This window comes from Rhamphochromis longiceps, linkage group LG8, assembly GCF_057381845.1.
Source record: "Rhamphochromis longiceps isolate RC_006_pf linkage group LG8, R_longiceps_female_GT1.1, whole genome shotgun sequence".
Lineage (NCBI taxonomy): Eukaryota > Metazoa > Chordata > Actinopteri > Cichliformes > Cichlidae > Rhamphochromis > Rhamphochromis longiceps.
The window spans coordinates 1,158,986-1,186,579 of NC_140564.1; the positions used below are offsets into that span (position 1 = coordinate 1,158,986).

Sequence of the window (27,594 nt, forward strand, 5' to 3'; positions counted from 1 at the left end):
GGACATTTCCTTGATGGTTAGATTTTTCAGTCCTGGAAATTCTCACTGAAAAAAACAAATATATAAAAAATATCCTGTAATTGTTATTAGAGGAGATCTGATCTTTTTGTCCTTCTTCTGCTTATAGCTGCTTCAACTAGGGGCTGTGGTAGCAGCATCATCTGCCTTCATCTCTACCTCACTCTAGTGCAAGCATGCACGCCCTCCTTCACTACATCCATGAACCTTTTCAGTGACCATTCTCTTTGCTTCCTGACCGGCAGCATTTAAACTCCCCACTCCTGCCCATCGTTGTCCCATTGCCTCTAAACAGACAGAGGTGGGAGGTGGCCTTTCTCTAAATTTATTTAGCAGAACAAAATGCAAATGTGTTCTGTTGATGAATGCATTTTACACAAAGATCAATTTAGACTTAAAAAACGAGTGCAGATCTGCAGAGCAATCTCTGCATAAACACTAGGGCTGCAACGATTCATCATGTATCCTGAAAAACTCGATTATAAAAAATCCCACATTTTTTTGCTGTGATGCTTCCTTTTTACACACGGCTCTGTAGTGCCGAGTGTTCACCACGTAAATTTGAGAATTTCTCTCACATTTGCAACTGACAACAGACTTGCAATAGAAACACAACTATGAATAAAAAGCATGCCAACATTAAGCTCATGTGGCCACAAGTTTTTTCAAAGAAAAGAGGTGGAGCCGTTACCGCGATGATCACATCATGTAAAGTGAAAGAAAACGTATTTCTATTCAATTTTTATTTATACAGCACCAAATCACAACAACAGTCGCCTCAAGGCACTTTATATTGTACAGTAGACCCTACAATAATACAGAGACAAACCCAACAATCATGTGACCCCCTATGAACAAGCACTTTGGCGACAGTGGGAAGGAAAAATTCCCTTTTAACAGGAAGAAACCTCCAGCAGAACCAGGCTCAGGGAGGGGCGGGGCCATCTGCTGCGATCTACTGTAAAGACCTGCATTTTTTTCCTGTTTTGAATATTTATTATTCTCATTAATAATAATTTGTCATCTGATTTCTCAATCGAAAAATTAATAGAACACTCAATAGTTACTAAATGTATCGATAGTTGCAGCCCTAGGAAACACACAGTGAGGAGCACCTCCAATTTTGCTGTACATGGATAATAATAAAACTATTCTATTCTACTCTTTTATCACTTTAGAATTTCTTTTTTTAAATTTATCAAATGCCAGACAGTCATAAAGCACATAGGTACAGGTAGAAATGATAGTCTCTTCTTTTTCGTTTTTATAACATTCAATAAACATAAATAACATAGATGGCATGAATACCCCCCCACTCCCTTCCAATAATTTGAAGGTAAATATGTTACAGAAAGATGGATTAACCCATGCCTATTCAACTACGAAGTTAGTTGGGCCAGATTTTCAAACCGAGGAATTTATCTGGGCCAGATATTTTTTTTGAAGCCAGTAAGCAGCAGATCATGATCAATTTCAAACCCAAACAACTGTACTGAAAAACAAGTATTTTTTTTTATTCCTTTCCCCCTATAAATCTGGTGGTGACCTCTCACAAATGCACACCAAAAGGTCCATTTAAAAAAAAGGGAGCTATAACTAAACTATTTTTTGCACATTTGAAATAATAATAATAATAATAACAAAAAAACATTTTGATAATTCCCTTTCAAATTAAAATAAATATTTCGCTGACCACTCACTTTTCCTGCCATGGATGGAGCCCCATCGTTCACAAGTATACAGACACGCTTCATATCCAGACCATTTTCCTCAAAAAGAGCTGAAATCTTCTCAAACATTATTTCGCCAGCTGTGTGTCCCTCTAACGGTAGTAAACAGAGCAATTTCCCATCCAAAAAACGGACATATACGCACAACTGTGCATTATCAGTTCTGTCTGTGATCTCCTGCTATAGACATTACATCAGTTTTCTTCAGGTCATCTAACAGCATTTCAAACTCGTCTGACGCCAGAACTTCAACTCTACGAATATTTGAACTGTCCTACAGGGGTACGTTTTTAATAGCAGATGTCACACTCACTTTTCACTGCATCCACCACGGCCAGCATGCAGTATTTCATTGTTTCAGAATCTGTGAAAGGCCTTTTCTTCTTCGCCAAGAAGCAAACACGAAGGGAAGATGCTGCAGCTCTCTCTTGGGCTGTACAGGACCCTCACCATGGTAGTACAACTCCGGTTGTAAGATTATTAAACTCGGTAAAATGAATAAGTATTTGTCAGTCCAGGCAGGGTTAAACCGACAGTTTTCATTGTCAATTTTGCGCTTTTGAAGTGAGAAAGACATGCTGTTGTCGCATCATATATTACGATGATTGTTTAATATGTTTACATCACGGTGCATTGTGGGTTAAATATTGCTAGGCTACTAGGAGTGTTGCATTCACAGTCTACACTACGCTGTAGGAATTTTTAATTTTTTTTAAATTAATTAATGAATTCATTTTTTGCGTTTTCTCTGTGTTTCTGCCAGGACCACAGGCAGGGCCACTCGCAGGTTGCTTCTGGGCCGCCATTTGAATAGGCTTGGATTAACCCATACAAAAAAAGAGAAAAAAAACCAAAAACCCCCCAAAACAAACAAAAACCAAAGAAAAAACCAAAAAAAAAATCAACAATAAAGTGCTAGCGCTCATCCTTGTAGATTAATATTAACATTAATCAACATTAGTTAATATTGCTATTAATGACTACTTGCTCCTCGGTTGAAGTAAATTAATAATGCTGGAGTATCTTAAACGAAGTCTTATGAGGTGGAGCAGCCCCTGCTGGCAATAGCAGGAGAATTTGTGCACGGTCATATGGTGGACTACAAAGAGATTTCTCGCGCTGGTAACTTTTCTAAGTATTTAAGTAACGGTTTCCAGTAAGTAAAAAATCTATCTGACGAGCCTCTGACTTAGACTTAGACTTAGTTCCTCCTACGCCGAGCGGCGCATCGGGCAGCTAGTGATCTCCATCGATGTTGGTCAGCAGCGACTGCTTCAGCTTCGTCCCAGGCAATGTCGACAGTTCTCAGATCGTCCATAAATGTTCGACGCCATGTGGTCTTTGGTCGGCCTTGCTTTCGCTTGCCAGTGCGTGGACGCCATGTCATGGCAATCTTAGCTGGGCGATGAGGGGGTAGGCGTAAAATATGTCCCGCAAAGCGAAAGCGCCTTTCTGCAACAACATCGGCTAATGGGCGGGTGCCTGCTCTTCGTAGGACCTCCTCATTTGTTATTCGGTCCCAGTAGGAAATTCTCAGGATTCGCCGCAAGCCATGTTGTTGAAGCACGTTCAGGTGTTGAATAATTGCACTTGTTGAGCGCCAGGTTTCACTAGCGTAAAGTGCAGTAGGGAAGACGATAGAGTTCAGTAGTCTGATCTTGACCCTTACATTCAGGGAGGTCGAGTTCCAAATAGGTTGGAGACGTCGCAGGACACCAACTGCCTTCCCTATTCTGGCGTCGACATCCCGATCAGAGACCCCGTCATTCGAGATGATGCTGCCAAGATATGTAAAATTCTCCACCTCTTCAGCACGTTGTTGGTTGATCATGACAGGAATGCGGGCATGTGCATAGCCAACTCGGAGTACCTTGGTTTTTTTGGCGCTGATTCTTAATCCAACTTTCGTTGCCTCCCTCTGCAGGGCCGCGGTCAACTTTTGGAGGTCTTCCTGAATCGAGCCCAGCAGGGCGATGTCATCTGAGGGAGAATTTTATCTTCTCCAGTTTTTGAAGTCCTAGGATGTCATGTAACCAGACTTTGATTAATGATGGCTGAGATGATTTACACAACAAATTCTTTAAGGGCAACAAGAGAAGCAAAGGCAATAAGGTTATTTTGGATAGCTGTGATACGAAGGTTATTTGGTGGTTTGCCAAAAATAGCAATATGTGGAGTCGGAGTTAAATTTATACCTCATATATCTGAAATTGTTTTGAAGAATTGATGCCAAAATTCAGACACACACTGTGGAACCATCCTTTCACCTACACGATGGCGTACAAAGATCCTGTGTGATGTACCAAAGATTTCAAATTTTGATTCATCAGTCCATAAAACCTTCTTGATGCATTCTCAATCATCCAGGAAAACAAATCTCCAAAAGTTGATTCTTTTCATCTGGACGTAGCGTTTTGTGGGAGAAACGTTTCGTCATCATCGAGGTGACGTCTTCAGTCTCAGCTGAGGAGGGCCTAAGGGTACATCTGTCACCATCTTACAATGCTGTGATTGCAGCCATTCCCCAGCTCTCTGTGAATGGGACTCATGGACATTGATCAGTGGTTGTTGATCAGTGGTCATGAGAATTTGCATAATTATGATTAAGGAACTGACCTCCCAGCCCATTGTTCCATCAGTGGGCTGGTTTCAGTCATTATGCAAATGTCCTGTTTATAAGATTGGAACCTGCAGTCAGCTGAGACTGAAGACGTCACCTGGATGATGACGAACGTCCAGATGAACAGAAGCAACTTTTGGAGATCCATAAAACCTTCTTCCAGTCTTCAGTAGTCCATTGGTGGTGTTTCATGGCCCAGACAAGCCTCTTTGTCTTATTTTGACGTCTTAGAGATGGCTTTCTTGGTGCAGCTCGTCCTGTCAAACCTGAAGTTTTCTCTTCACAGCTGAAACTGAGACTTGCTCACTACGACCACTATTAAGCTGTGCTTGAAGCTGTTGTCCCGTGAGCCGCCATCACACAAGCTGTTAACTCTCAGAAACTTGTCCTCTGATTCAGTCGTGTCTTTGGGTCTGCAGACCTCAGTGCGCTCGATGGTGAAGGGAACTGTACTCACTGACACTTTGACTTTCTTTGCAGAAACCACATCACTACCTTTATACCATAAATGGAAAAACTGGGGTGTTCTAAAACATTTGACCGGTTGTGTATCTGAATCAAAAACAGCACGCTGCTAGCCAACCCTGGTTTATATATATGTTAGCCAAAACTTAAAGGAAGAGTGAAACACAGGTGCACACACACACACACCAGATTGCACATGCAAGATACAAAACACACCCAAACCAACACTAAGTGCAGCTAGGCATGCATATATGGACACAAAACTTTGTATTCTCTTTAGATTGGATTTAGCGGACAAGGTAGATGGTCACATATGCTATTCATTAAAAAAACACATAAGGAAGTACATTAAAAAAGGGTGGCTGGTGCTATATATGCTTGATCTCTGTGTGATTTTTTTTCTTTTACCTGCATAAAATTCAGGACCATATACGGCTCCAACCATTGGATTCAGCTTCCAGCCTGCACAGGAGACACACATGCAAGCAAAACCGCACACACAGGATAAACGTTAGCATTGCTGCATGAAGCTGCACCTCTCTGCGGCTATATAACAAACCTTTTCCTTTGAATCACTTTGCTCTTATCTTTTGCAAATGCATCATTAATTAGAAACAGAATCACAACCCTTTAATTGTCATTAAACATCGGATGTTCAACAAAATTAGAAGCAACTCTCTGGTCGCAGCATTTAGAATAAAAAACAATAAAAAACAAATAATTGCTGACAATAAAAACAAATCTAAACAAACCAACTATGCAGATGTGCAACGTTTATACAAATGTGTTGCTCTGAAATATTGCACTCGTCTTGTGTGGTGGTGATGCGAATGTTTATGTGTGTGTCCTAGCCTTTTGTTTACCAAAGACAAATAAGAATGTCTGGCGGGGCAGTCCTGGGATGGTGATGAGGTCAAACATGTGAACAGCAGTACTGCATAGAAGGAACCTGGCTGTAGCACAGGGGGTAGAGCAGGTTGCCTGTTAGGTGGAAAGTTGGTGGTTCAATCCCTGGTACTAACCTCACGGTGTTCTTTGTATCCACTGGAGTGTGACTTTTAGCTAGAATGCACCTCCATAGAAATAAAAAGTGCTTCGGTGAATGAGGCAAGTTGTATAAAGTGCTTTGAGTGCTAATGCAGACTAGAAAAGCACTATTTAAGAAGCAGTCTTTTTACCATTTTTTGCTCCGTTGATATGAACTATTCAGTCTTTTTCCAATCACAGTGAAAGCTTCGTTCGGATTGCAAGCAATAAGTTAAATCCTTTCTGCGAACACTCTGCCAGGACTGAGGTTCTGTTGCCTTCTCCAGGTGGAGGCCTCTCTGCTCTCACACCTGAGTGCTTCATAGCTGAGTGTCTGAGCGGAGGCATCACTCCAGGCCAGAGAGGAGCCAATACCCCAAGTGGAGTTTAAGTATTTTGCATTTCTTTCATGAGGGAGGGAAAAGGGGAGCGGGAGAATGACAGACTGATTGTGCCACACCTGAAGCCACTGCATTGGTCTGTAGTGGAGAAGAGAAAGCTGAGCATGAAAGTGAAGCTACTGATTTACTGGTCAAGCTACATTCCAACTGCCAACAATGACTACAAGCTGTTCAGCTGCGTGGCAGGCACTGTAGGACCCAATTGCAGGACTCCGAGACAACAGACTAACTTAGAGAGACAGCTTTATTGTTATTTAGAAACTCTAAAAGAAATACAAAATACAATACTCAGAAAAGGAAGAAACTCGGAACCTGGAACTAGAAAAAGGTGGAAACTCTGAGGGAAAACTTGGAGGACACAGGGATACAAGAGGGAGAGCAAAGGAAGACTCAGACAACATGCTGTATACACAGCAGGTAAATGGATAATACAACTGAGAGGCACCATTAATAAAGACCATGAACCGAAGACTGTGGAGCTCAAACATAAAACGAACCAATAGAACAGGAGCACTACAAAAACAACCAAAAATGAGAAAAACCCTAAAATATCCCAAAAACTCAAAAATCTGAGTCAGTGATCCACAGACCATGACAGCTTTGGAAAGTGGCCGAAAAAATTAGATTTCAGATTAAAGTGGAGAAAATTAATTTTCTCTGAAGAGTGGCTGAGCTCTTTCTTAGCAAGAGTGTGATGAGTCAGTCATTTTGGAGGGACTTAAACAGTACAGCTGTTTGGGGATCTGACCAGACAATCTTCCTCGGCACCTCCTAAGTGCCATGTCCTAGTGGGACTACCATAACTCTCGCTGGCTTCGGAATCAGCAGCTTCCCGTTTGAGCTGGAGGAGGTAGTTGGTGAGAGGGAGATGGACTTCCCTGTTTGCTGTCCCTGTGATCCAAACATGGAGTAGAAAATGGATGGATGGATTGTATAGTGAACTTTCTTATCTGGACTGTCATAAACATTATCACTCTGCCTCCAGATGGAAGCATTTTAAGCATTCTTTATATGGTTTAAGGTAATAAACAATCAGTTAACTCGGTAATCCTAACTCTTGGTAAATTTTTCTCTTCTTTATTTTTCTTTATCACAAATGTCATCTTTCTTTCATGTTCTGAATGAAAAAAGAAAAAGTAATTATTGTACACAAAGTTAATTTGCTAAAAAAAAAGACATTGAGGGTGACTGACTGTAGCGCAGGAAGTAGATGAGGTTGCTGGTTCAAACCCTGGCTGCCCCCAGCCTGCATGCCAAATATCCTTGAATAAGATAGTAACCCCTCTGATGCATCTGAGCGAACTGTAGACTTTACAAACAGTGGATGGTCCTCTAGAGCAAAGGTGTCAAACTCCAATCTTCGATCAATATTAGTAGGTCATGCATGCTGCAGTAGCAACCCCTAACCCTACTCAAGTAAATTTAAATACATTTAAGTAAATGTTAAGTGTTTGGAAAATGTACTTCTAAAAGTACTTTTATTGCACCATGTTCATTCAGTCATGAGCTGCTGTAACATGGATCAAATGGCTGAACTGTCACCTCAGCATGCAGAGTCTATACAGTCTTGTAAATGACCTACTAATTTAATTAGATGTACTGCTGCAGGGACACATGGAGAAGTTTCAGGACCCCGGCCCTCGAGCACTGGAGTTTGACGCCTGTGATCTAGACAAACACTGTGCAAACCCCACCTCCCTCACCGCCGCCCCAGCATACATGCTGGAGGTGTTCTGCGACACACGGTGATCCAAAGCCACACATATTGATGGTAAATGTGAAGTGGGCTTGATAGTAAAAGACTTTGAGGTGACAGACTGAAGAGACTACCAATAAAGATGTGTGATGTCAGGGCTCACTATGGCTCTGCACAAATAGGACAGAGGTGTGGTGTATCTGTAGAGGTACTAACACGTCTGACCACTCCCCCCCATTATCTGCTTTCTTTTCAGTGCTTTCTCCTTCCATCATCACAAAAGTGTGTGTAAGGGATGGAGGAGAGAAGCATGTACTCTAAAGGCCCTTCTCTCTCTGTTTATGAATGAGTCCTGGCTCTTTTTATTGGCTCTATTCCTTTATCCATTCACTGTGTCATCTATCACAGCATCATGCTGTGTACCACATTCTCCATCTACTTGAAATCGCTCCTCTCAGCTCTGATGGCCCTTTCTCTTTGTGCTGCTCTTTTCTTTTACCTTTTTACCGTCCATACGTGCTTTAGATTTCAGTTTGCTATTTGTGTTTGGTTTAATGCAAAATGTAATGCCTCTTGACAAATATTGGTTTCATTAATCAAATGTTAATTGGTTTGGCATTAAGGCACAATCTGGTGCATATTTGTATCTTTTAACCTTCATTCCACTCAAGCTTAGTCTATGAAAGGCTAATTGTTTACTTCTCCTCTTAAACAGCTCAAAAAGGTTCTTGTTAAAAACAGTGAAGAAAATGCAGAGAACTCAGGAGAAGAAGACATGAGAGTGGTAAAAACATGAATGGAAACTTTACCGTTTGTGTAAGGGTTAGCCATCTTTTTGTTCGTCATTACTCTGGCGGTGGCATTGTTCACCTGTCAGCAGACAAAAAAAAGGTGTATAATAAGACAGTGTAAGATATACAAAATTAAACATACACAAAAAAGCAAAAACTGAGCTTGCAATTAATAACTGCTAATAAAACCACTCTCCATGCAATGCTGGTATTTTGTCAATTCAACAAGTGAGGGTACATGCACTCAGTCTAATTGAAAGAATCAATCATAACATTCAACATCAGATAAAGAAAAAGAAAAAATACAACAGGGAGAAAAATTTATAAAACAAATTGTTGTTTCAATGTCATATTTTAAAATATTTTGGGGTTATTTATGTTTCAAAATGCAGTTTCCATAATAATGTTAGTGTTCCTGTTTCTCTGATATGCATGCTGCTAATTCCACTGCTTTGTAATACTAAACAACATCTGACTTATATTCCTTCAGAAGGATATAACTCGCGTTAATGAAGAGCGCACTTATGAATACGGAAATTAGTCCCCTGTTCTATCCCCACTAACCTGTCAACTGATCACATGCATCTGACTGTCTCAACAGTATTAGGCTGCTCCACACAACAAAACCTGTAATTCTGGACAAGTTCAGCCCTGAAAACTGATTCTGAAGAGGAAAACGGATGTTTATGACTCAGGGCTGGCATTATACACATTACACTAATCTGTGGTTGTTAGCTGTTTCATTATGTATCTTCTAGTTCAGAAAAAACTGTAATGACGGGTAACAAGATTAAAGCCTGAATATCACCTGTGATTTATTTTTACCTGGTCCCATTTCTATCTAAGAGCATAACAAGTTGAACTCACCCTCGTACACCCTTCATGCAACTGCCCGAATATCAGTTACAAGTATTTGCGACAAACTGGATGTAAATTGACAGATTTTCCAAGTCAGTATTTTCAAAGTAGAAGAACTTCACGTTTAGACATTAATCTTAAATATTTTAAAACTGAAAATTATGAAGCGTGAAAAGACTGCGAAACTTAAACTTGAGGTGCCAAGGATAAGGAACTACCGGAGAATAGTTTTAACAAGGAGCAAAGGACTAGCAGTGGGAAAATACTGTAAAATACATATTTCTAACTTAAATAAAACACAAACACATAACACAAAGAAAAAAAGAAAACAAATCTCATGCACATGGCACAGGCACAAGTATACGTGAGAGGAGGCAAAATGTATCAAAAACACTACCACAGTGCTGAATCGGTGTCTTTCTCACACACGCACACTTACGGATCAGGTTCAGCATGCAGCGTTCAAGGTGCAGCAGGCAGGGAGAGAGGTGGAGGAAATGATGAAAGAAAAGAAGAAAGGGGTGGAGTAAGTGAGGAAAGTGGGGAGTATGTCAGGAAATATTAGGCAAGCGAAAAAGGGAAAGAGATTCAAGGGGAGGAGAAGGGGAACAGCAGAAGAGGGGGAAAGGAGTAAAGTGAGACAGGAAGCACCTCTATTTTTCGTCCCTCTACGATTGTACCATTTAGTTTCTCCCGTGCATGGTCAGCATCTGCACTGGTTTCAAATGTTACAAACCCAAAACCCTGCAGTGGCCAGGAGGTGGGGTTGAAAAATCAAGCAACAAAAGAAGGACGTCCAGAAGTAAGATGATGAAACAAACAGGGGAAGATAGAGAGAAGAAAAAGACATAAAGGACAGATGAGAGAGCTTCAGGTCTGAATCATGCAGAAAAGCCAGAGAGATGTCACGCTGATCACACAAATATGGGAAACAGCTGGAGTCACACTGAAGAAAGGTGGAAACACAGGACTTAGATGTTCATGTCATTATATATACGTGTGTTGTTGTGTGTGTGTGTTTGTGTGTACACGCGTACGTGCGCATAGTTCTGTTCACTTCATTTCAGTTTTATTTATATAGTGTTAAATCACCACAACCATTGCCTTGAGGTGTCCACAAATAGAGATAAAACAGAGAAAACCCCAACAATCATACGACCCCCCATGAGCAAGAGCTTTGGCAGCAGTGAGAAGGAAAAACTCCCTTTGCATAGGAAGAAACCTCCAGCAGAACCAGAGTCAGGGAGGGGCGGCCATCTGGCACGACTGCTTGGTTGTGAGGGGAGAAAGACAGAACCAAAACATGGTGTGGAAAAGAGCCAGAGATTAATAATAACTAATGATTACATTCAGAGTGATGTGTAAGCACATAGTGAGTAAAATGATGAATTAAAAAGAAACAGTGCATCATAGGATGCCCCTAACAGCATAGGCCTAATGCAGTGTAACTAAAGGAGAGCTCAAGGTCACCTAATCAAGGCCTAACCTAAAGTTTTATCAAAAATGAAAGGTTTAAACCCAATCGTAAAAGTGGAGAAGATGTCCAAAGTGCGAGCTGCTATCACAGAACAGGGGTCTCAGTGTCATGCTTAGTCTTGTGGCAGGCAGGATGTAGGACCCAAATGCAGGACTCGAGACACGTGGGGATGAACTAAAGGAGGCAGCTTTATGGCGCTGTGAAAAACTCAAATACTAAATACAAGAAACAAAGCATAACACCTAGAAACTAGGAAACCAAGAACCCAGGAAACTAGAAACAAAGAAACTAGAGATTAGGAGTTGACGAGAAACAACAATGGAAAACAGGAGCACTGTGAGGTAATGATGCGACAACGGGCAAAGGAAAACACAGGGCTTAAATACACAAGGGAGTAATGAGGGAATGAGACACAGGTGAAGAGCACAGCTGGTAATCACACATAACGAGAAGGAGGGGAAGCAAAAGTGAAAACAGTGAGTATGGAGCCAGACTGTCAAAGTAAACCAGGAAACATGAGAAAGCATAAAGACGCAGACGTGACATTGAGACATGGAGACATGACAGACTGGGGACACATGGAGACAAGCGTGACGGGACATAAAACGTGCAACATGGAAAGGCATAGTAACAGAAAGCTAAAGACTAGAAGCTAACATACACGAAGAACAATAAGAACCAAACCCATGAATCAAATCTAAATCTAAATCAAAGAATATAAATTAATCAAAAAACACAACACTGGGTCACAGACACAGTACTGTGACACTGAAAACTGAAGGCTCTGCCTCCCGTTCTACTTTTAAACACTCCTGGAACCACAAATAAGACCACAGTCTGAAGCGAAGTGCTCTGTTCGGGTGATATGTTATTATGAGGTCAATGCGATGAGAAGAATTTTAAATTCAATTCTGGATTTATAAGTGAGCCAATGAAGATACGTCAGTATAGGAGAAATATGCTGTCAGTATTCTTTCTGTAACATTTTGGATCAACTGATGTCTATTAGACAGATATGATTCAAACCACCACGACACAGTACCTGTAATACCTACAGCGTGCTATAATTGCAGAAATAAAATATAGACAACAGTATCGAACGCTGCACTGAGGTCTAGCAGGACAAGCACAGAGATGAGTCCACTGTCAGAGGCCATAAGAAGATCATTTGTAACCTTCACTAAAGCTGTTTCTGTGCTGTGCTGAGCTCTGAAACCTGACTGAAACTCTTCAAATAAGCCTCTGCAGATGATCTGTTAGCTGTTTGACAACTACTCTTTCAAGGATGTTTGATATGAAAGGAAGGTTGGAGATTGGCCTATAATTAGCTAAGACTGCTGGGTCTAGAGATGCTTTTTGAGTAAAGGTTTCAATGCTGCCAGTAACGGCAGGACTTCTTTGAGCAATCTGGCAGGATTGGGGTCTAAAAGACATGTTGATGGATTAGTGGAACTAATTAGTGAAGTTAACTCAGAAACATTTAAATTTTGTTTGTGAAGAAGAAAAGAGCAATTCAAATCTTCCTGGTAGAAGAGAGGGTTATTTCTCTGCGCCTTTGGGTTGGGGAACGGGTTATGACGGTCGTCTGTGCTTATCAGCGAATGATGGTTCAGAGTACCCGTCCTTCTTGGAGTCCCTCGGCAGGGTGCTGGAGGCTGAACATGAGGAGTCTGTTATCCCACTGTGAGAGTTCAAAGCTCATGTGGGCAATAACAGTGAGTCCTGGAGGGACATGACTGGGACAATCGGCCTGCCAGATCTGAACCTGAGCGGTGTTTTGTTACTTCTGCACAAACCACAGTTTGTCCATCACAAACACCATGTTTGAGCATGAGGGTTACATGTGGCAACAGGACACTCTAGGCCAGCGGTCCCCAACCCCCGGGCTTCGGACCGGTACCGGTCCGTGAGTCGTTTGGTACCGGGCCGCGAGAGTTGAGGCTCAGGTGTGAAATGTATAGTTTTCAGGGTTTTTTATCAGTTTTCAGCATTATTTTGTTATCGTTTTTATCGTTAACTCGGTTTTCCTGGGTCTTTTCACGTGTGTTATGAATAAATCTTCTTTTTTTCGGTACCGGTACTAGTTTTATTTTGTTGTATTTATCCGCGACACCTTAAAGGCCGGTCCCTGAAAATATTGTCGGCCATAAACCGGTCCGTGGCGCAAAAAAGGTTGGGGACCGCTGCTCTAGGCCACGGGTTAATGGTCAGTTTTGTAATTGTATCAACAGATCTGGGGCCATATGTTTTGGACACTCAGGTAAAGAGAGGGGCTGAGTTGTCAACTGATCGCCACCTGGTGGGGAGTTGGATCAGGTGGCAGAGGAAGATGCTGGACAGACCTGGTGTGCCTAAACATACAGTGAGGTGTGAGGAGTGAGTCAGTGACCTAAATTCCTGAAGGCCCTGGATGTTGTACGGCTGTTTTAATTGACATGCCTCTACAATGTTGAGTGGAGATGAGGGGTGGAACCTCTGGGTGTGTGCCAACTACAGGGGGATCACACTCCTCAGCCTCCCTGGGAAAGTCTATGCCAGGATGCAGGAAAGGAGTGTCTGTCCGTTAATTGAACCTTGGATACAGGAAGAACAATGCGGTTTTCATCCTTGTCGTGTAATACTGGTAGAGCTCTTTATCCTCTCAAGGACATTTGGGGGTGCAAGGAAGTTTTCCCAACCAGTCTACATGTGTTTTGTGGACTTTCAAAATGCATTCAACCATGCCCCTCGGAGTGTCCTGTAGGAGGAGCTTTGACAGTATGGGGTGTCTGTCCCATTGTTATGGGCCATTCAATCCTTATACAACCATTGCAAGAGCTTAGTCCACATAGCCGGCAATAAATCGGAGCCATTTCCAGTGGGTGATGAACTCTTCCAGGGCTGCCCTTTGTCACCGATTGTGTTCATAACTTTTATGGACAGAATTTCTAGGTGTAGCCAAGAAAGGCTTCCACTTGGGTGGTTTCAGAATCTCATCTCTGCTTTTTGCAGACGATATGATTCTGTTGGCTTCATCAGGCGATGGCCATTCACAGCCGACTGTGAAGCAGTAGGAATGAGAATCAGCACCTCCAACTCTGAGGCCATGGTCCTCAGCTGGAAAAGGGTGGAGTGCCCACTTCAGGTCAGGGACAAGTTCCTGCTCCAAGTGGAGGAGTTTAAGGATCTTGGGGTCTTGTTCACAAGTAACAGGAGAACAGGAGATTGATAGACAGATTGGTGCTGTGGCTGCAGTGATGTCCGTCGTGTTGTAGAGAGAGCTGAGTGTAAAAGTGAATCTCTCATGTGACAGGGATGCCTCCTGGGCACCTCTCGTGTAAGGTGTTCAGGGCAAGTCTCACTGGGGGGAGGCCCCGGGGCAGACCCAGGACATGCCGGAGAGATTATATCTCTCGGCGGGCCTGCGAACACCTTGTACCATACCACCACATTAAAGGAATGCTTGGCTCAACAGAGCCCCGATTTTTGTGTCAGTCTGGCTACAAGACAAACCGATCAATGGTACTTGAAATTGTACTTGCTCATAGGTGTTCCAATGATAATTGAGATTCTCTCTCCAATAGTGTAGGATCTTTCTCTTGCAATCAAAAGCACCTTGAGAAAACTTTTGTTGTCAAAAAGTGCAACATAAATAAAACCGAAGTGAACCTGTAGCTCCACCTTTAGGTTTAGACCAGGGGTGTCAAACTCATTTTACATTGCGAGTCACATTTAGCCCCTTTGATCTCTTTCTGTCAGTGCAAAAAAGATACATATTTAACAGTTTTTCTACATGATGAAGGAAAATTTGCTATGACAAAGAACTCTTTGAACTTTAACAAAATAAATGTGTAAAATTACAGAAAAAGTTTTGGTAGCTCATTACGCGGAACTATACAGTTTTTTGTTTTTGTTTTTATTTTTTTTGTAGTTGTAAAAAAAAAGAGACATTTCAACAGAAACTTTTCTGTTTTTGCACAAAGTTACAGAGTTTTTATTAGAGACAGAGCTAAGTGTTTTTTAATTTGGCATAATTTGCAAAAGTTGAAATTTCTTTGGTGTTTAATAGCAGAAATGAGTCTTTCTTGTCAGATGTAATTTCTGGGGGACAAAAAGAGCGACTGACAACACTGCACACAGCAGTGGATTGGGGGTGTATTAAGCAAGCAAATAATGCAGAAAATAAAGATTTTTGGCGGGAATTAAACTGAGAGATAGAGCTGTGCAGGAATTTCTTGAGGGGAAAGGAAGAAAGCAAAAGTAAGAATGAATTCATTACAATGTTACTCAAAGATGAAGTGTAGTTTTGATCTTCTTTGCTGCTGGTTCAGTGAAACCTGCAGTTTCAGAATCAGTAAAATGTCAGCACCTGACTGCATGTCCATATGTGTTTTGCCGCGCTTTGTGTTTACATCTTCTTGCGGAATCTGTACCTGCTCTTTAATCATTTGCTGTTTTAGCTGTTTGGTGGTTGTTGACATGGTTTTGTGGGCTTTTAGCTGAGATTCTGATGCTTCTGTGGATATCACACTTCTATATTGGAATAACAGATCTGATGGTTCATCCTGTTAAACCACATGTTCTCGCTTTCGCCTCGCTATCGGTGGCATTGGGTTCCAACAAGTTAATTGTTTATTGCCTAATTACTGTGTGTAGTATGAATGGTCATGGGAGGTTTTTATCAGTAGGAAAAGCTGTAAAACTTGAAAATACAGTTAAAAGTCCAAAACACATGCTTGTGCTTGTTTGTGATTAGCAGCAAATCAAACAGGTTAAGAATAAAAATTGCTTCAAGTGGTCTCTTCCTCACTTGCTTATTGGGACGATCCTGCACTTCTCCACAACTGGTGCTGGTACATTAAATTCTGTTCAACAAGGTGCACGAGCACACAGGGGAAGTATGGGAGGAGGTTGGGTTGGACAATCCAGTGTTAGGAATACATATGGACTAATAGGCTGCTTTCAGTGTGCAGTGACTGGTCTGTAGTCTGTACAATTAAATCGAGAAAAGAATAAAAAATCATATTAACCCATCGGCTAACAAATGCGTCAGCATACTGGGCAAATGCGCAGTATACAAGATTACCAGTCCAGTTCTGCCATGACACGAAGAATACTAGAATCCTACTGTCATCTTAAAAAATAGCAAAGATTCATTGTTTGTCCAAATGTACAGCAGGTAAGTAAAGTGCCGAAGCCGCCCGGAGGAACATGTCGCTGATAGGACAGTAATTACTGTTAGGCAGCAGGAATGAGCTGTGATGACAATGAGAGAAGTGAAGGACTGCAAGCGAAACACAGGAAACGGGACAAATACAATCAGCAGGAACATTTTATGTTTGTTTGAGGTGTGTTCGTGAACGTTTTATTACATTGCACTTACCTTGGAGCCTCGTTCATTAAAAATAATCTCCACGTCTAAAATCTTTCCAAATTGCTGAAGAAGGGAAGAAGGTGGGTGGGGCATAAAGACAGAGAAAGAAAGACGGAGAAAATAATTAGACTATAACACAAGAAATACTTTATTTATGTTTAGGAAAATCCCCTACTGCTTTCTCCAGCTGGAAAATGAAGTATTTTAAAACCATCTTTAAAAAAAGACAAGTAGTCTGTACCAATAGTAGCATTAGGAAATTATCCATTCACTCTTAGTGCTGTTTAATCATGTGTTTGGCTGATCATAGTAATAAAGAGGTTTGAGTGAATATGTCTGCACTCGAGAAAAATGAGCACCGTGGGAAGGTAGTAGGCAGTTGAGTAGCAACACCCCATCATGGCTATTTGTTTTCTTAGTATGCATACCACCACTGCAACTGCCTGCCAGATCTCACCTAATCATGCATTTGGCTTCTACAGCTTCCCACATAGCAAAATGGATCTGGCCCACACAATGTGCTTACACATGGCCCAAATATCGCAAAGAATGATGGCCCTTTGGTGGCCCACATCTGGTGGCCAGTGGTGACCCACACATGGGCCAGCACAAGGCCAGGTGCAGACACACTGCTAGCCCTGTGCTGGCTCAGAACAGTTTCAGCTCTGGCCCCAGATGTCAGCCTAATGTGTACCTTAATCAAGCCATGTAATAACAACATGTGCCAGAACATAATAGTGCAAAAGCAACATGACAAAACTCTGTTCAGACAGTGAATGGACTGATTCTTATATAGCGCTTTTCTACTCTCACAGATTACTCAAAGTGCTCTATACAACATGCCACATTCACCCAAACACACACTTTTTCTAAACTGAGTGCTTCACGACTACATTCATACACATTCATACTCTTGACATGCAGACTGGAGGAGCCAGGGATCGAACCACTAACCATCCAATCAGTCGGTGACCTGCTCTACCTCCTGAGCTACAGCTACCCAGTAGTAAACATGAGTAAACCCTCGCTAGGTTTTGGATAAAGTGTACACTCACAAACCTGATAAACCTGCATTTGAAACGTTGGCTACCATAGCAGTATAGTATTGCAACATGGCATTTGGGTCTTCTTACTAAAATAGGAAAATAGGAACATAAATAGTGCCATCATTGCCAGACCTGGCCCACATCTGGGTGACATACACCCTGCCATGACACCAGTCAGTCAGAATGCTATGAGCCTGGGCCACATCAACCAACCACAATCAGGCCAGATGTGGCATGCCATCACATAAACAGTGTCATCTACGCCAGGCCTGGCCCATATCTGGATGACATATCACTTACCCATGCCAGAAGTCAGCCAGCAGTGCAGGCTTGACACCAGGTTCGGGTCAGACCTGTCTGCTATGTGGGCTATCTTTAGATCTAAGTAATAGTTTTAATTAGCTCCATGTTTCATTTTATTTGGCTAATTGCTGTGAACTGAGTGCTACACACTCCGACAGACTGATGTCTGTGGTGAGTGTGAGACTGTCAAAAATATAAATACACTAAACATGTAAACACACCAGTATCTGCAGCAGGAACAACTGTAATTTGAGCTATTCTTGGCTAGGTTATACAAAAGCGAGTTAGGAAAACATGCAATTAATTTGAACTGTAAAGTATTTGGGGCTGATTTATGGACCCATCCAATACAATAGAATTCTAAAGAACTTTTTAAAAACAACAGTGGACAAAATACTGTACAAATCACCAAAAGAACACAAGACAAAGCAACACAAACAATAATAAATACAAGGTAAGATCGTCAAAGGAGCTTGCAAAGAAAAGCGTCTGGACTTCTTTAAGTTGCTTGAAGACGTTTCACCTCTCATCCGAGAAGCTTCTTCAGTTCTAAGGTCAAATGGTGGAGAGTCCCAGATATACAGTGGGGCAAAAAAGTATTTACTCAGCCACCGATTGTGCAAGTTCCCCCACCTAAAATGATGACAGAGGTCAGTAATTTGCACCAGAGGTACACTTCAACTGTGAGAGACAGAATGTGAAAAAAAAATCCATGAATCCACATGGTAGGATTTGTAAAGAATTTATTCGTAAATCAGGGTGGAAAATAAGTATTTGGTCAATAACAAAAATACAACTCAATACTTTGTAACATAACCTTTGTTGGCAATAACAGAGGTCAAACGTTTACTATAGGTCTTTACCAGGTTTGCACACACAGTAGCTGGTATTTTGGCCCATTCCTCCATGCAGATCTTCTCGAGAGCAGTGATGTTTTGGGGCTGTCGCCGAGCAACACGGACTTTCAACTCCCGCCACAGATTTTCTATGGGGTTGAGGTCTGGAGACTGGCTAGGCCACTCCAGGACTTTCAAATGCTTCTTACGGAGCCACTCCTTTGTTGCCCGGGCGGTGTGTTTTGGATCATTGTCATGTTGGAAGACCCAGCCTCGTTTCATCTTCAAAGTTCTCACTGATGGAAGGAGGTTTTGGCTCAAAATCTCACGATACATGGCCCCATTCATTCTGTCCTTAACACGGATCAGTCGTCTTGTCCCCTTGGCAGAAAAACAGCCCCATAGCATGATGTTTCCACCCCCATGCTTCACAGTAGGTATGGTGTTCTTGGGATGCAACTCAGTATTCTTCTTCCTCCAAACACGACGAGTTGAGTTTATACCAAAAAGTTCTACTTTGGTTTCATCTGACCACATGACATTCTCCCAATCCTCTGCTGTATCATCCATGTGCTCTCTGGCAAACTTCAGACGGGCCTGGACATGCACTGGCTTCAGCAGCGGAACACGTCTGGCACTGCGGGATTTGATTCCCTGCCGTTGTAGTGTGTTACTTTGGTCCCAGCTCTCTGCAGGTCATTCACCAGGTCCCCCCGTGTGGTTCTGGGATCTTTGCTCACCGTTCTCATGATCATTTTGACCCCACGGGATGAGATCTTGCGTGGAGCCCCAGATCGAGGGAGATTATCAGTGGTCTTGTATGTCTGGATTTTTTTTTTCACATTCTGTCTCTCACAGTTGAAGTGTACCTCTGGTGCAAATTACTGACCTCTGTCATCATTTTAAGTGGGGGAACTTGCACAATCGGTGGCTGACTAAATACTTTTTTGGCCCACTGTAAACCTAGTGGGAGTTTCCCCCCACAGAGGGACAAAAGGACCCCTGATGATCCTCTAATTGCCTGAGCCAAGGTGTGAAACTGGGCGTGGGTCCCAATCAGCCAGAGTTTCGGGTGTGTTCATTGTGAAACCTGGCCCCACCTTATCATGCGAATTCCTGAGGTCAGATGGCCCAGGATGTGAGTGGGCGTTAAGGCGTCTGGGAAGGGATCTCAAAACTGGATTATAGATGGCAGAGAGTTGGTGTCGTAAACCCCCGCCTCTGTTCAAAGATGGTCGCTCACAGTGGACATAGATGGCTTCTCCCACTGGGTTTATATCTGGGACTCTCCACCATTTGACCTTAGAACTGAAGAAGCTTCTCGGATGAGAGGTGAAACGTCTTCAAGCAACTTAAAGAAGTCAAGACGCTTTTCTTTGCAAGCTCCTTTGACTACGATGACCTGGATGACTGAGAACCTTCACAGACACAAGGTAAGATCACACCACTCGTTCCTAAGATTTAAAAATAGGCCACAAGGGGGCTGTCTTAACATGGGGAGGAAGGTAACTCCAACGTTTAGGGGCTATAGCTAAAAAAGATCAACTGTCTCTGCTTTTTAGTTAAGGTTTTGGGACTGCCAGGAACAGCTGGTCTGTGGATCGTATGGAGTCAGGAAGATATATAGCGTGGTACTCATCCATTAAGAGATTTTAAAATAAATAATAAAATCTTAAAAGGGATCCTGAAAGAAGGAGGAGGCTAGGAGAGGCAATGTGCTCATGTTTGCAAGTACCATTTAAAAGGCCAGCAGTAGTATTTTGGACCAATTGCATGCGAGCAAGGAAATAGTTGCTAAGGCCAACATGAAGTGCATTCCAGTATTCCAGACGCAAAGAGACGCTTACTTAATTACAGAATGTATCTGCTTATCTAGTATAAAATCACAGTCACAAATGTGAGTTACTGTGGGTTTAACAGTAGGAGCCAGGTCAAATAGAGGATTGACACAGACACCACTGGACCTGAATACACAGTCTTTGTCATGATCCTGGGTCCTTTTGACCCAGCATTTTTTGTTTTCTCTTCGATTTTGGTTCTGTTCTTCCTTTGTTTAGTGTTCACTCTGTTCTGCCCGTGTGTTCCTGTTTTATTGTGAAGGTCTGCGTCTTATGTGTGTTTTCAGTTTGCCTCCCTAGTCTCGTCATGTTAATCACTCCCAGCTGTGTTTCCCACCTGTGTGTAATCTCCCTGTGTTCTCTGAGTGTATTTAAGTTGTATTTTCTGTCTTAGTAATTGCTGGTTCGTCTGTGTTGTTTCCCCTTGGTCTCCCTGCGTCTTCCCATATGTATTTCTCCGGACCTCCCTGCATCCTCGTTCTGGTTTGTCTTATTAGTTTACCCAGTTTAGGTTTCCAGTTTCATGTTTTGTCGCCACCGCTGTTTGTACTTACCCACCCCTGTTAATAAACACTCACCTGCACCAGAGCTGCTGCCTTTTGGGTCCTTCCTACATTCCACACGGCTTGCCCCGGCAATCCGTGACAGTCTTAGTATCCTTTAGACACTCCAACAGTGGTTTAAGCGAGCTGACATTAATTATTTTTAGTACATGTAAATTTGGGTTGTTGTCTGCATAAAAATAGTTGGCTAGGCCTCCCCAGAGTGAGAAAATAAAGATGAAAGATGAAACTTCTGTCAGTCTACATGAGAGAGGGACTGAGGAAGATACAGGGTTATCAAAGTGATAAATAGGACCTGAACCACTCTGTTTAACCTTATTGATGTCATGATGAATTTATGATGACTTACATTATATTTCCAAAAGTATTCAGTCATCTTCACATGCATATGAACTTCAAATTCAAATTCAAATTTTATTTGTCACATACACAGTCATACACAGTATGATATGCAGTGAAATGCTTACACAACTGCTCGTGAGATAAAACAAAAGACTATGAATAGGATAGGACATAAATATGAAAATTAAAATGAAGGGTAAATTTAACTAGGAAGGAATAAAATAAAATATAAAAACTAAAGATAAAAATAAAATAACTGTACAACAAAATACACAATACACAAATACACAATATAGAAAATATATAAGAATATATGAAGAAATATAGAACAATAACAGCAGCTGTACAGTATTAAGTGGAAATGAAGAAATATAATGTCCAGTGTTGTGCAATCCACATATTTAAGTGTCTTGTGCAATGCAAATATGCTTAAAGTGTAAACAAATGTCCAGAAAGTCCAGTGTGTGTGTAAGAACCATATGTGTGGGTCAGTACTGTGTGGTGGTGTGATTGAGAGACCGTATCGCCTGCGGGAAGAAGCTCCTCCTCAGTCTCTCTGTGTTGGTCTTCAGGGAGCGGAATCGCTTTCCTGACCTCAACAGAGAGAACAGTCTGTTGTTGGGATGGCTGAGGTCCTTCACGATCTTCCTGGCCTTGGTCCAGCACCGCCTGCTGTAGATTGAGTGCAGGTCAGGGAGCTCGGAGCGGATGGTGCGCTCAGCTGACCGCACAACCCTCTGTAGAGCTCGTCTGTCCTGCATGGTGCTGTTCCCGAACCAGGTTAAGATGTTTCCCGTCAGGATGCTCTCTATGGTGCAGGAGTAAAAGTTCCTGAGCACCTTGGAGGGCAGTTGGAAGTCTCTCAAGCGTCTGAGGTGGTAGAGACGCTGACGGGCCTTTTTCACCACGGTGTTGATGTGACAGGACCATGACAGGTCCTGCGTGATGTGAACTCCGAGGTATTTGAAGCTGTCCACTCTCTCCACTGGGCACTCGTTGATGACGGGGGTCTGGTAGTTCCTCTCCTGCTTAGTGCTGAAGTCCACTATCAGCTCCTTTGTCTTACTGACGTTTAGAATGAGGTTGTTCCTCTGGCACCAGTTCTCCAGATTCCTAATCTCCTTCAGGTAGGCCGTCTCGTTGTTATCAGAGATCAGGCCCACCACGACGGTGTCGTCAGCAAACTTGATGATGGTGGTGGAGCTGGTAGTGGCCACGCAGTCATATGTGTACAAAGAGTACAGCAGGGGGCTCAGAACACACCCCTGGGGGGCTCCAGTGCTGAGAGTGGTGGAGGCTGAGACATGTCCACCCATCCTTACTGCCTGTGGTCTGCCAGTTAGGAAGTTGGAGATCCACTGACACATAGATGAGTTGAGTCCCAGATGCTCCAGCTTGGTGGTGAGTGTGGAGGGAATTATGGTATTAAATGCAGAGCTGTAGTCTATGAAGAGCATTTTAACATAATTCCCCCTTCTAGTGTCCAAGTGAGTGAGTGATGTGTGGAGGAGATGAGAGATGGCATCGTCTGTGGAACGATTTGGACGGTAAGCGAACTGTAGTGGGTCCAGTGTGTCTGGTAGTGAAGAAATGATGAAGTCTCTGACCAGGCGTTCAAAGCACTTCATCACTACTGAGGTGAGGGCTACAGGGCGATAGTCATTGAGAGAAGCAGGGTGGGGTTTCTTCGGGACAGGAACAATGATGGACTCCTTGAAGCATGTGGGGATCACCGACTGAGATAAAGAGATGTTGAATATCTCAGTGAACACAGGAGCTAGCTGGTATGCGCAGTCTCTGAGGATACGACCTGAGATGCCGTCTGGTCCTGCTGCTTTCCTGGTGTTCACTCCCTTGAAGGCTCTCCTCACGTCATGCTCGGAGATGACGAGCACGTTTCCGGTGCTGGCAGTATCTTCCTGTCTGCAGCCGTTAGCGCCGCTAACACTAGCATCGTTGGAGTCCTTAGCTGCAGCCTCGAAGCGAGCATAGAAAGTGTTCAGCTCGTCTGCCAGAGTCACGGCCGCGTTCGTTGGTGCTATACAGGGAGTGCAGAATTATTAGGCAAATGAGTATTTTGTCCACTTCATCCTCTTCATGCATGTTGTCTTACTCCAAGCTGTATAGGCTCGAAAGCCTACTACCAATTAAGCATATTAGGTGATGTGCATCTCTGTAATGAGAAGGGGTGTGGTCTAATGACATCAACACCCTATATCAGGTGTGCATAATTATTAGGCAACATCCTTTCCTTTGGCAAAATGGGTCAAAAGAAGGACTTGACAGGCTCAGAAAAGTCAAAAATAGTGAGATATCTTGCAGAGGGATGCAGCAGTCTCAAAATTGCAAAGCTTCTGAAGCGTGATCATCGAACAATCAAGCGTTTCATTCAAAATAGTCAACAGGGTCGCAAGAAGCGTGTGGAAAAACCAAGGTGCAAAATAACTGCCCATGAACTGAGAAAAGTCAAGCGTGCAGCTGCCAAGATGCCACTTGCCACCAGTTTGGCCATATTTCAGAGCTGCAACATCACTGGAGTGCCCAAAAGCACAAGGTGTGCAATACTCAGAGACATGGCCAAGGTAAGAAAAGCTGAAAGACGACCACCACTGAACAAGACACACAAGCTGAAACGTCAAGACTGGGCCAAGAAATATCTCAAGACTGGTTTTTCTAAGGTTTTATGGACTGATGAAATGAGAGTGAGTCTTGATGGGCCAGATGGATGGGCCCGTGGCTGGATTGGTAAAGGGCAGAGAGCTCCAGTCCGACTCAGACGCCAGCAAGGTGGAGGTGGAGTACTGGTTTGGGCTGGTATCATCAAAGATGAGCTTGTGGGGCCTTTTCGGGTTGAGGATGGAGTCAAGCTCAACTCCCAGTTCTACTGCCAGTTTCTGGAAGACACCTTCTTCAAGCAGTGGTACAGGAAGAAGTCTGCATCCTTCAAGAAAAACATGATTTTCATGCAGGACAATGCTCCATCACACGCGTCCAAGTACTCCACAGCGTGGCTGGCAAGAAAGGGTATAAAAGAAGAAAAACTAATGACATGGCCTCCTTGTTCACCTGATCTGAACCCCATTGAGAACCTGTGGTCCATCATCAAATGTGAGATTTACAAGGAGGGAAAACAGTACACCTCTCTGAACAGTGTCTGGGAGGCTGTGGTTGCTGCTGCACGCAATGTTGATGGTGAACAGATCAAAACACTGACAGAATCCATGGATGGCAGGCTTTTGAGTGTCCTTGCAAAGAAAGGTGGCTATATTGGTCGCTGTTTTGTTTTTGTTTTGTTTTTGAATGTCAGAAATGTATATTTGTGAATGTGGAGATGTTATATTGGTTTCACTGGTAAAAATAAATAATTGAAATGGGTATATATTTGTTTTTTGTTAAGTTGCCTAATAATTATGCACAGTAATAGTCACCTGCACACACAGATATCCCCCTAAAATAGCTAAAACTAAAAACAAACTAAAAACTACTTCCAAAAACATTCAGCTTTGATATTAATGAGTTTTTTGGGTTCATTGAGAACATGGTTGTTGTTCAATAATAAAAGTATTCCTCAAAAATACAACTTGCCTAATAATTCTGCACTCCCTATATAATCCGTTATTGTCTTTAGTCCCCGCCACAGGCTCCTAGAGTCACTCTGTTGGAGTTGTGACTCTAGTTTCTTCCCGTACTGCTGCTTCACCTCTTTCACGTCATCATCGGAGCTGCTTCTGAACATGTCCCAGTCTGCGTCATCGAGTGCATCCTGTAACGCGGCCACTGATTGGTCCGTCCAGCGCGCATCCTTGCTCTGAACCGGAACTTGAGTTACATCCCATTCTATAGGGTTTAATGTGACGTTAGACCACCCTTTGCAGCTATAAATGCTTCAACTCTTCTAGGAAGGCTTGGCTCACAGTCTCCACAGTCTCTTGTTGTGGTATGCAGAAGAATTAGGAGTTCCTTCCACCAGAACTAGGAGCTGAGCTCAATTCCTGTACAACAGCCCCACACCATAACCCCCCTCCACCAAAATGTACACTTGGCAGACAAATCAGACAGTTCTCCTGGCAATGCCAAACCCAGATGGAGAAACGTAATTTGCTACTCCAGATTTCTCTACTCCAGTGGAGGGGTGCTTTACACTGCATTAGACACTTTTCTTTGCACTCGGTGATGCAAGACTTGGATGCAGCTGCTCCCTGATGGAAGCCCATTCCATGAAGCTCTCTGTGCTCTGTTTCTGAGCTAATCTAACCTCAGTTTGGAGGTCTGTGACCTCTGCCAACTTTCCCATTGCACACACCTCAGCATTTGCTGACCCGGCTATGTGATTTTAAGTTGCCAATCCCCATTGTTATTCCCAATCAATTGCACTTTGTTGTAGTACGTGTAAGACTTAAGGTGAGGAGGTAAGTAGCAACCAAGTCCCGCTAATCAAATACACTTCATTAACTGATCCTCAGCAAGTGTGAGCACCTCTATAACAACAGAAGTCTGGAGCATTCAGTTAGGTCACACGCAATTTTCTCCAGGTTCACACTGTGCAATAACAGTTAATTAAATGTATAATCTATATTATAAACGTGAATATTTTTGAGTTAGCAGTGCATTCAAATCATGATTCTCATTGCAATAGTTCTCAGTTTTGATAGGCTTAAAAAATAAAAATTTAATGTTCGACATATTGTTTGGAAAGGTTATAAAGACAAGACTTCACTATAAAGAAGGTAATGGTGGAATTGCTTAGGTTTGCAAAGCTGAAAAGTGCCACCTTTGGAGCAAACTGAACAGAGGATATTAGCACAAACACTTCATACCAACGATTGAGCACAGTGGTGGAAGGGTGATGATCTGAGCTTGATTTTAGCCACAGGACCTCAGCACTTTGAAGTCACTGAGTCAAATGTGGTCTTTCTGTATACTGAAGTATTCTAGAGTCAAATGTGAGACTATCTTTCCAACAGCTAAAGCTTGGCCCAGATTGGCTCATGAAACAGGGAAATTAGCCAAATCACAGCAGCAAATCTACTACAGAATGGTTAAAAAAGAGAGAAGAATCAATGCTACTATGGCCCAGTCAAATGCAGATCTCAACCTGATTGAAATGTTGCAGCAGGACCTTAAGAGAGCTGTGAATTAACATAAACAGATGAAGAAAAAAAAAACTGGGGCAAAACTTTAACAAAGAGTGAGCATTCCTGGAAATTCCTGGGAATATGTGGATGGAAGCAGTCACACTAAGACATGCACTCCAATGAATATTTAGTATGCAATGGAATTAAGGAGAATCTTTTCAGGACCTTAAGATCTCTTATCGGGGATTCAATGGGGATGTGATGAGCAACACTAGAGGACAACTTCAAGCCAATTGCCAAAAGCCAAACTTCAAAGTCAGAGGGTGAGCCAAGTCCTGCGGAGTCAGCTAAATTGGAAGAACAAGATCACGCCCATAGATGCCCTACGCCATTAGATACCCTGCTGGGATAATAAGCTGGTCAACAAAGGAGATAGAAGCCACTGACAAGACAAGAAAGCTCCTTATCATGCTTGGAGGATTCCATCCCAAATCCAGCACCCTCAGGAGGCCAAGCAATAATAATAATAATGGATTGCATCTATATAGTGCTTCTCGAGGCCCTCAAAGCGCTTTACAATTCCACTATTCAGTCACTCTCACATTCACACACTGGTGGAGGCAGCTACGGTTGTAGCCACAGCTGCCCTGGGGCGCCTACTGGCCAACACTTCACTTTTTATTTTCAGCATTACTCAGATACTAGATGTTGGTATAAATCAATTTAACATAAAACATATTCAGAGATGGCGCTCTTTGCTTTAGGAGCAGCTGGGATGAACTCATGGCTTTGTGAACTAAGGCAGCACTAACTTTTTTCAGGCAATATGGTAATCTTTAGCCTTCTACTCTCCATAACTAGACCTTGAATCAAGTAGTTATTTCAATAAATAAATAAACATAAAAGACAGCATAGCAAAGGCAAGGCTACAGCACCAGCCCTGAAGATGAAAGAAGTTCACCAGCAAAATCCATGTCAGGTCATACACAATTTGAATACATATTAAAATTTTATTTTTTGGTTTAGATGAGCATATTGAGCAAATTAAAAAGGAAAAAAATATTTATAAAATATTGCTATTATTTTTCCAGTACAAGACATAAAGCTTTGACTTTGTTCTGACTTATGAATTAATAGAATAATTAACTGCTTCTTT

General features: G+C 42.5%; 1 protein-coding gene across 3 annotated transcripts in view; it reads right to left on the minus strand.

Annotated features, from left to right (window-relative positions):
* Positions 1–27,594, minus strand: part of rbfox3a (RNA binding fox-1 homolog 3a) — a 180,208-nt gene that overhangs the window by 40,284 nt on the left and 112,330 nt on the right. Inside the window, exons 4-7 of one of the 3 annotated variants that reach the window (XM_085415427.1) lie at positions 16,445–16,498; positions 10,257–10,349; positions 8,766–8,826; positions 5,242–5,295 (exon numbers count right to left, since the gene is read on the minus strand). In XM_085415427.1, the coding sequence (XP_085271553.1) occupies positions 5,242–5,295; positions 8,766–8,826; positions 10,257–10,349; positions 16,445–16,498 (262 nt within the window). The remainder of the gene's footprint in view (positions 1–5,241; positions 5,296–8,765; positions 8,827–10,256; positions 10,350–16,444; positions 16,499–27,594) is intronic. The other 2 variants (XM_085415428.1, XM_085415429.1) reach the window with 2 other exon arrangements.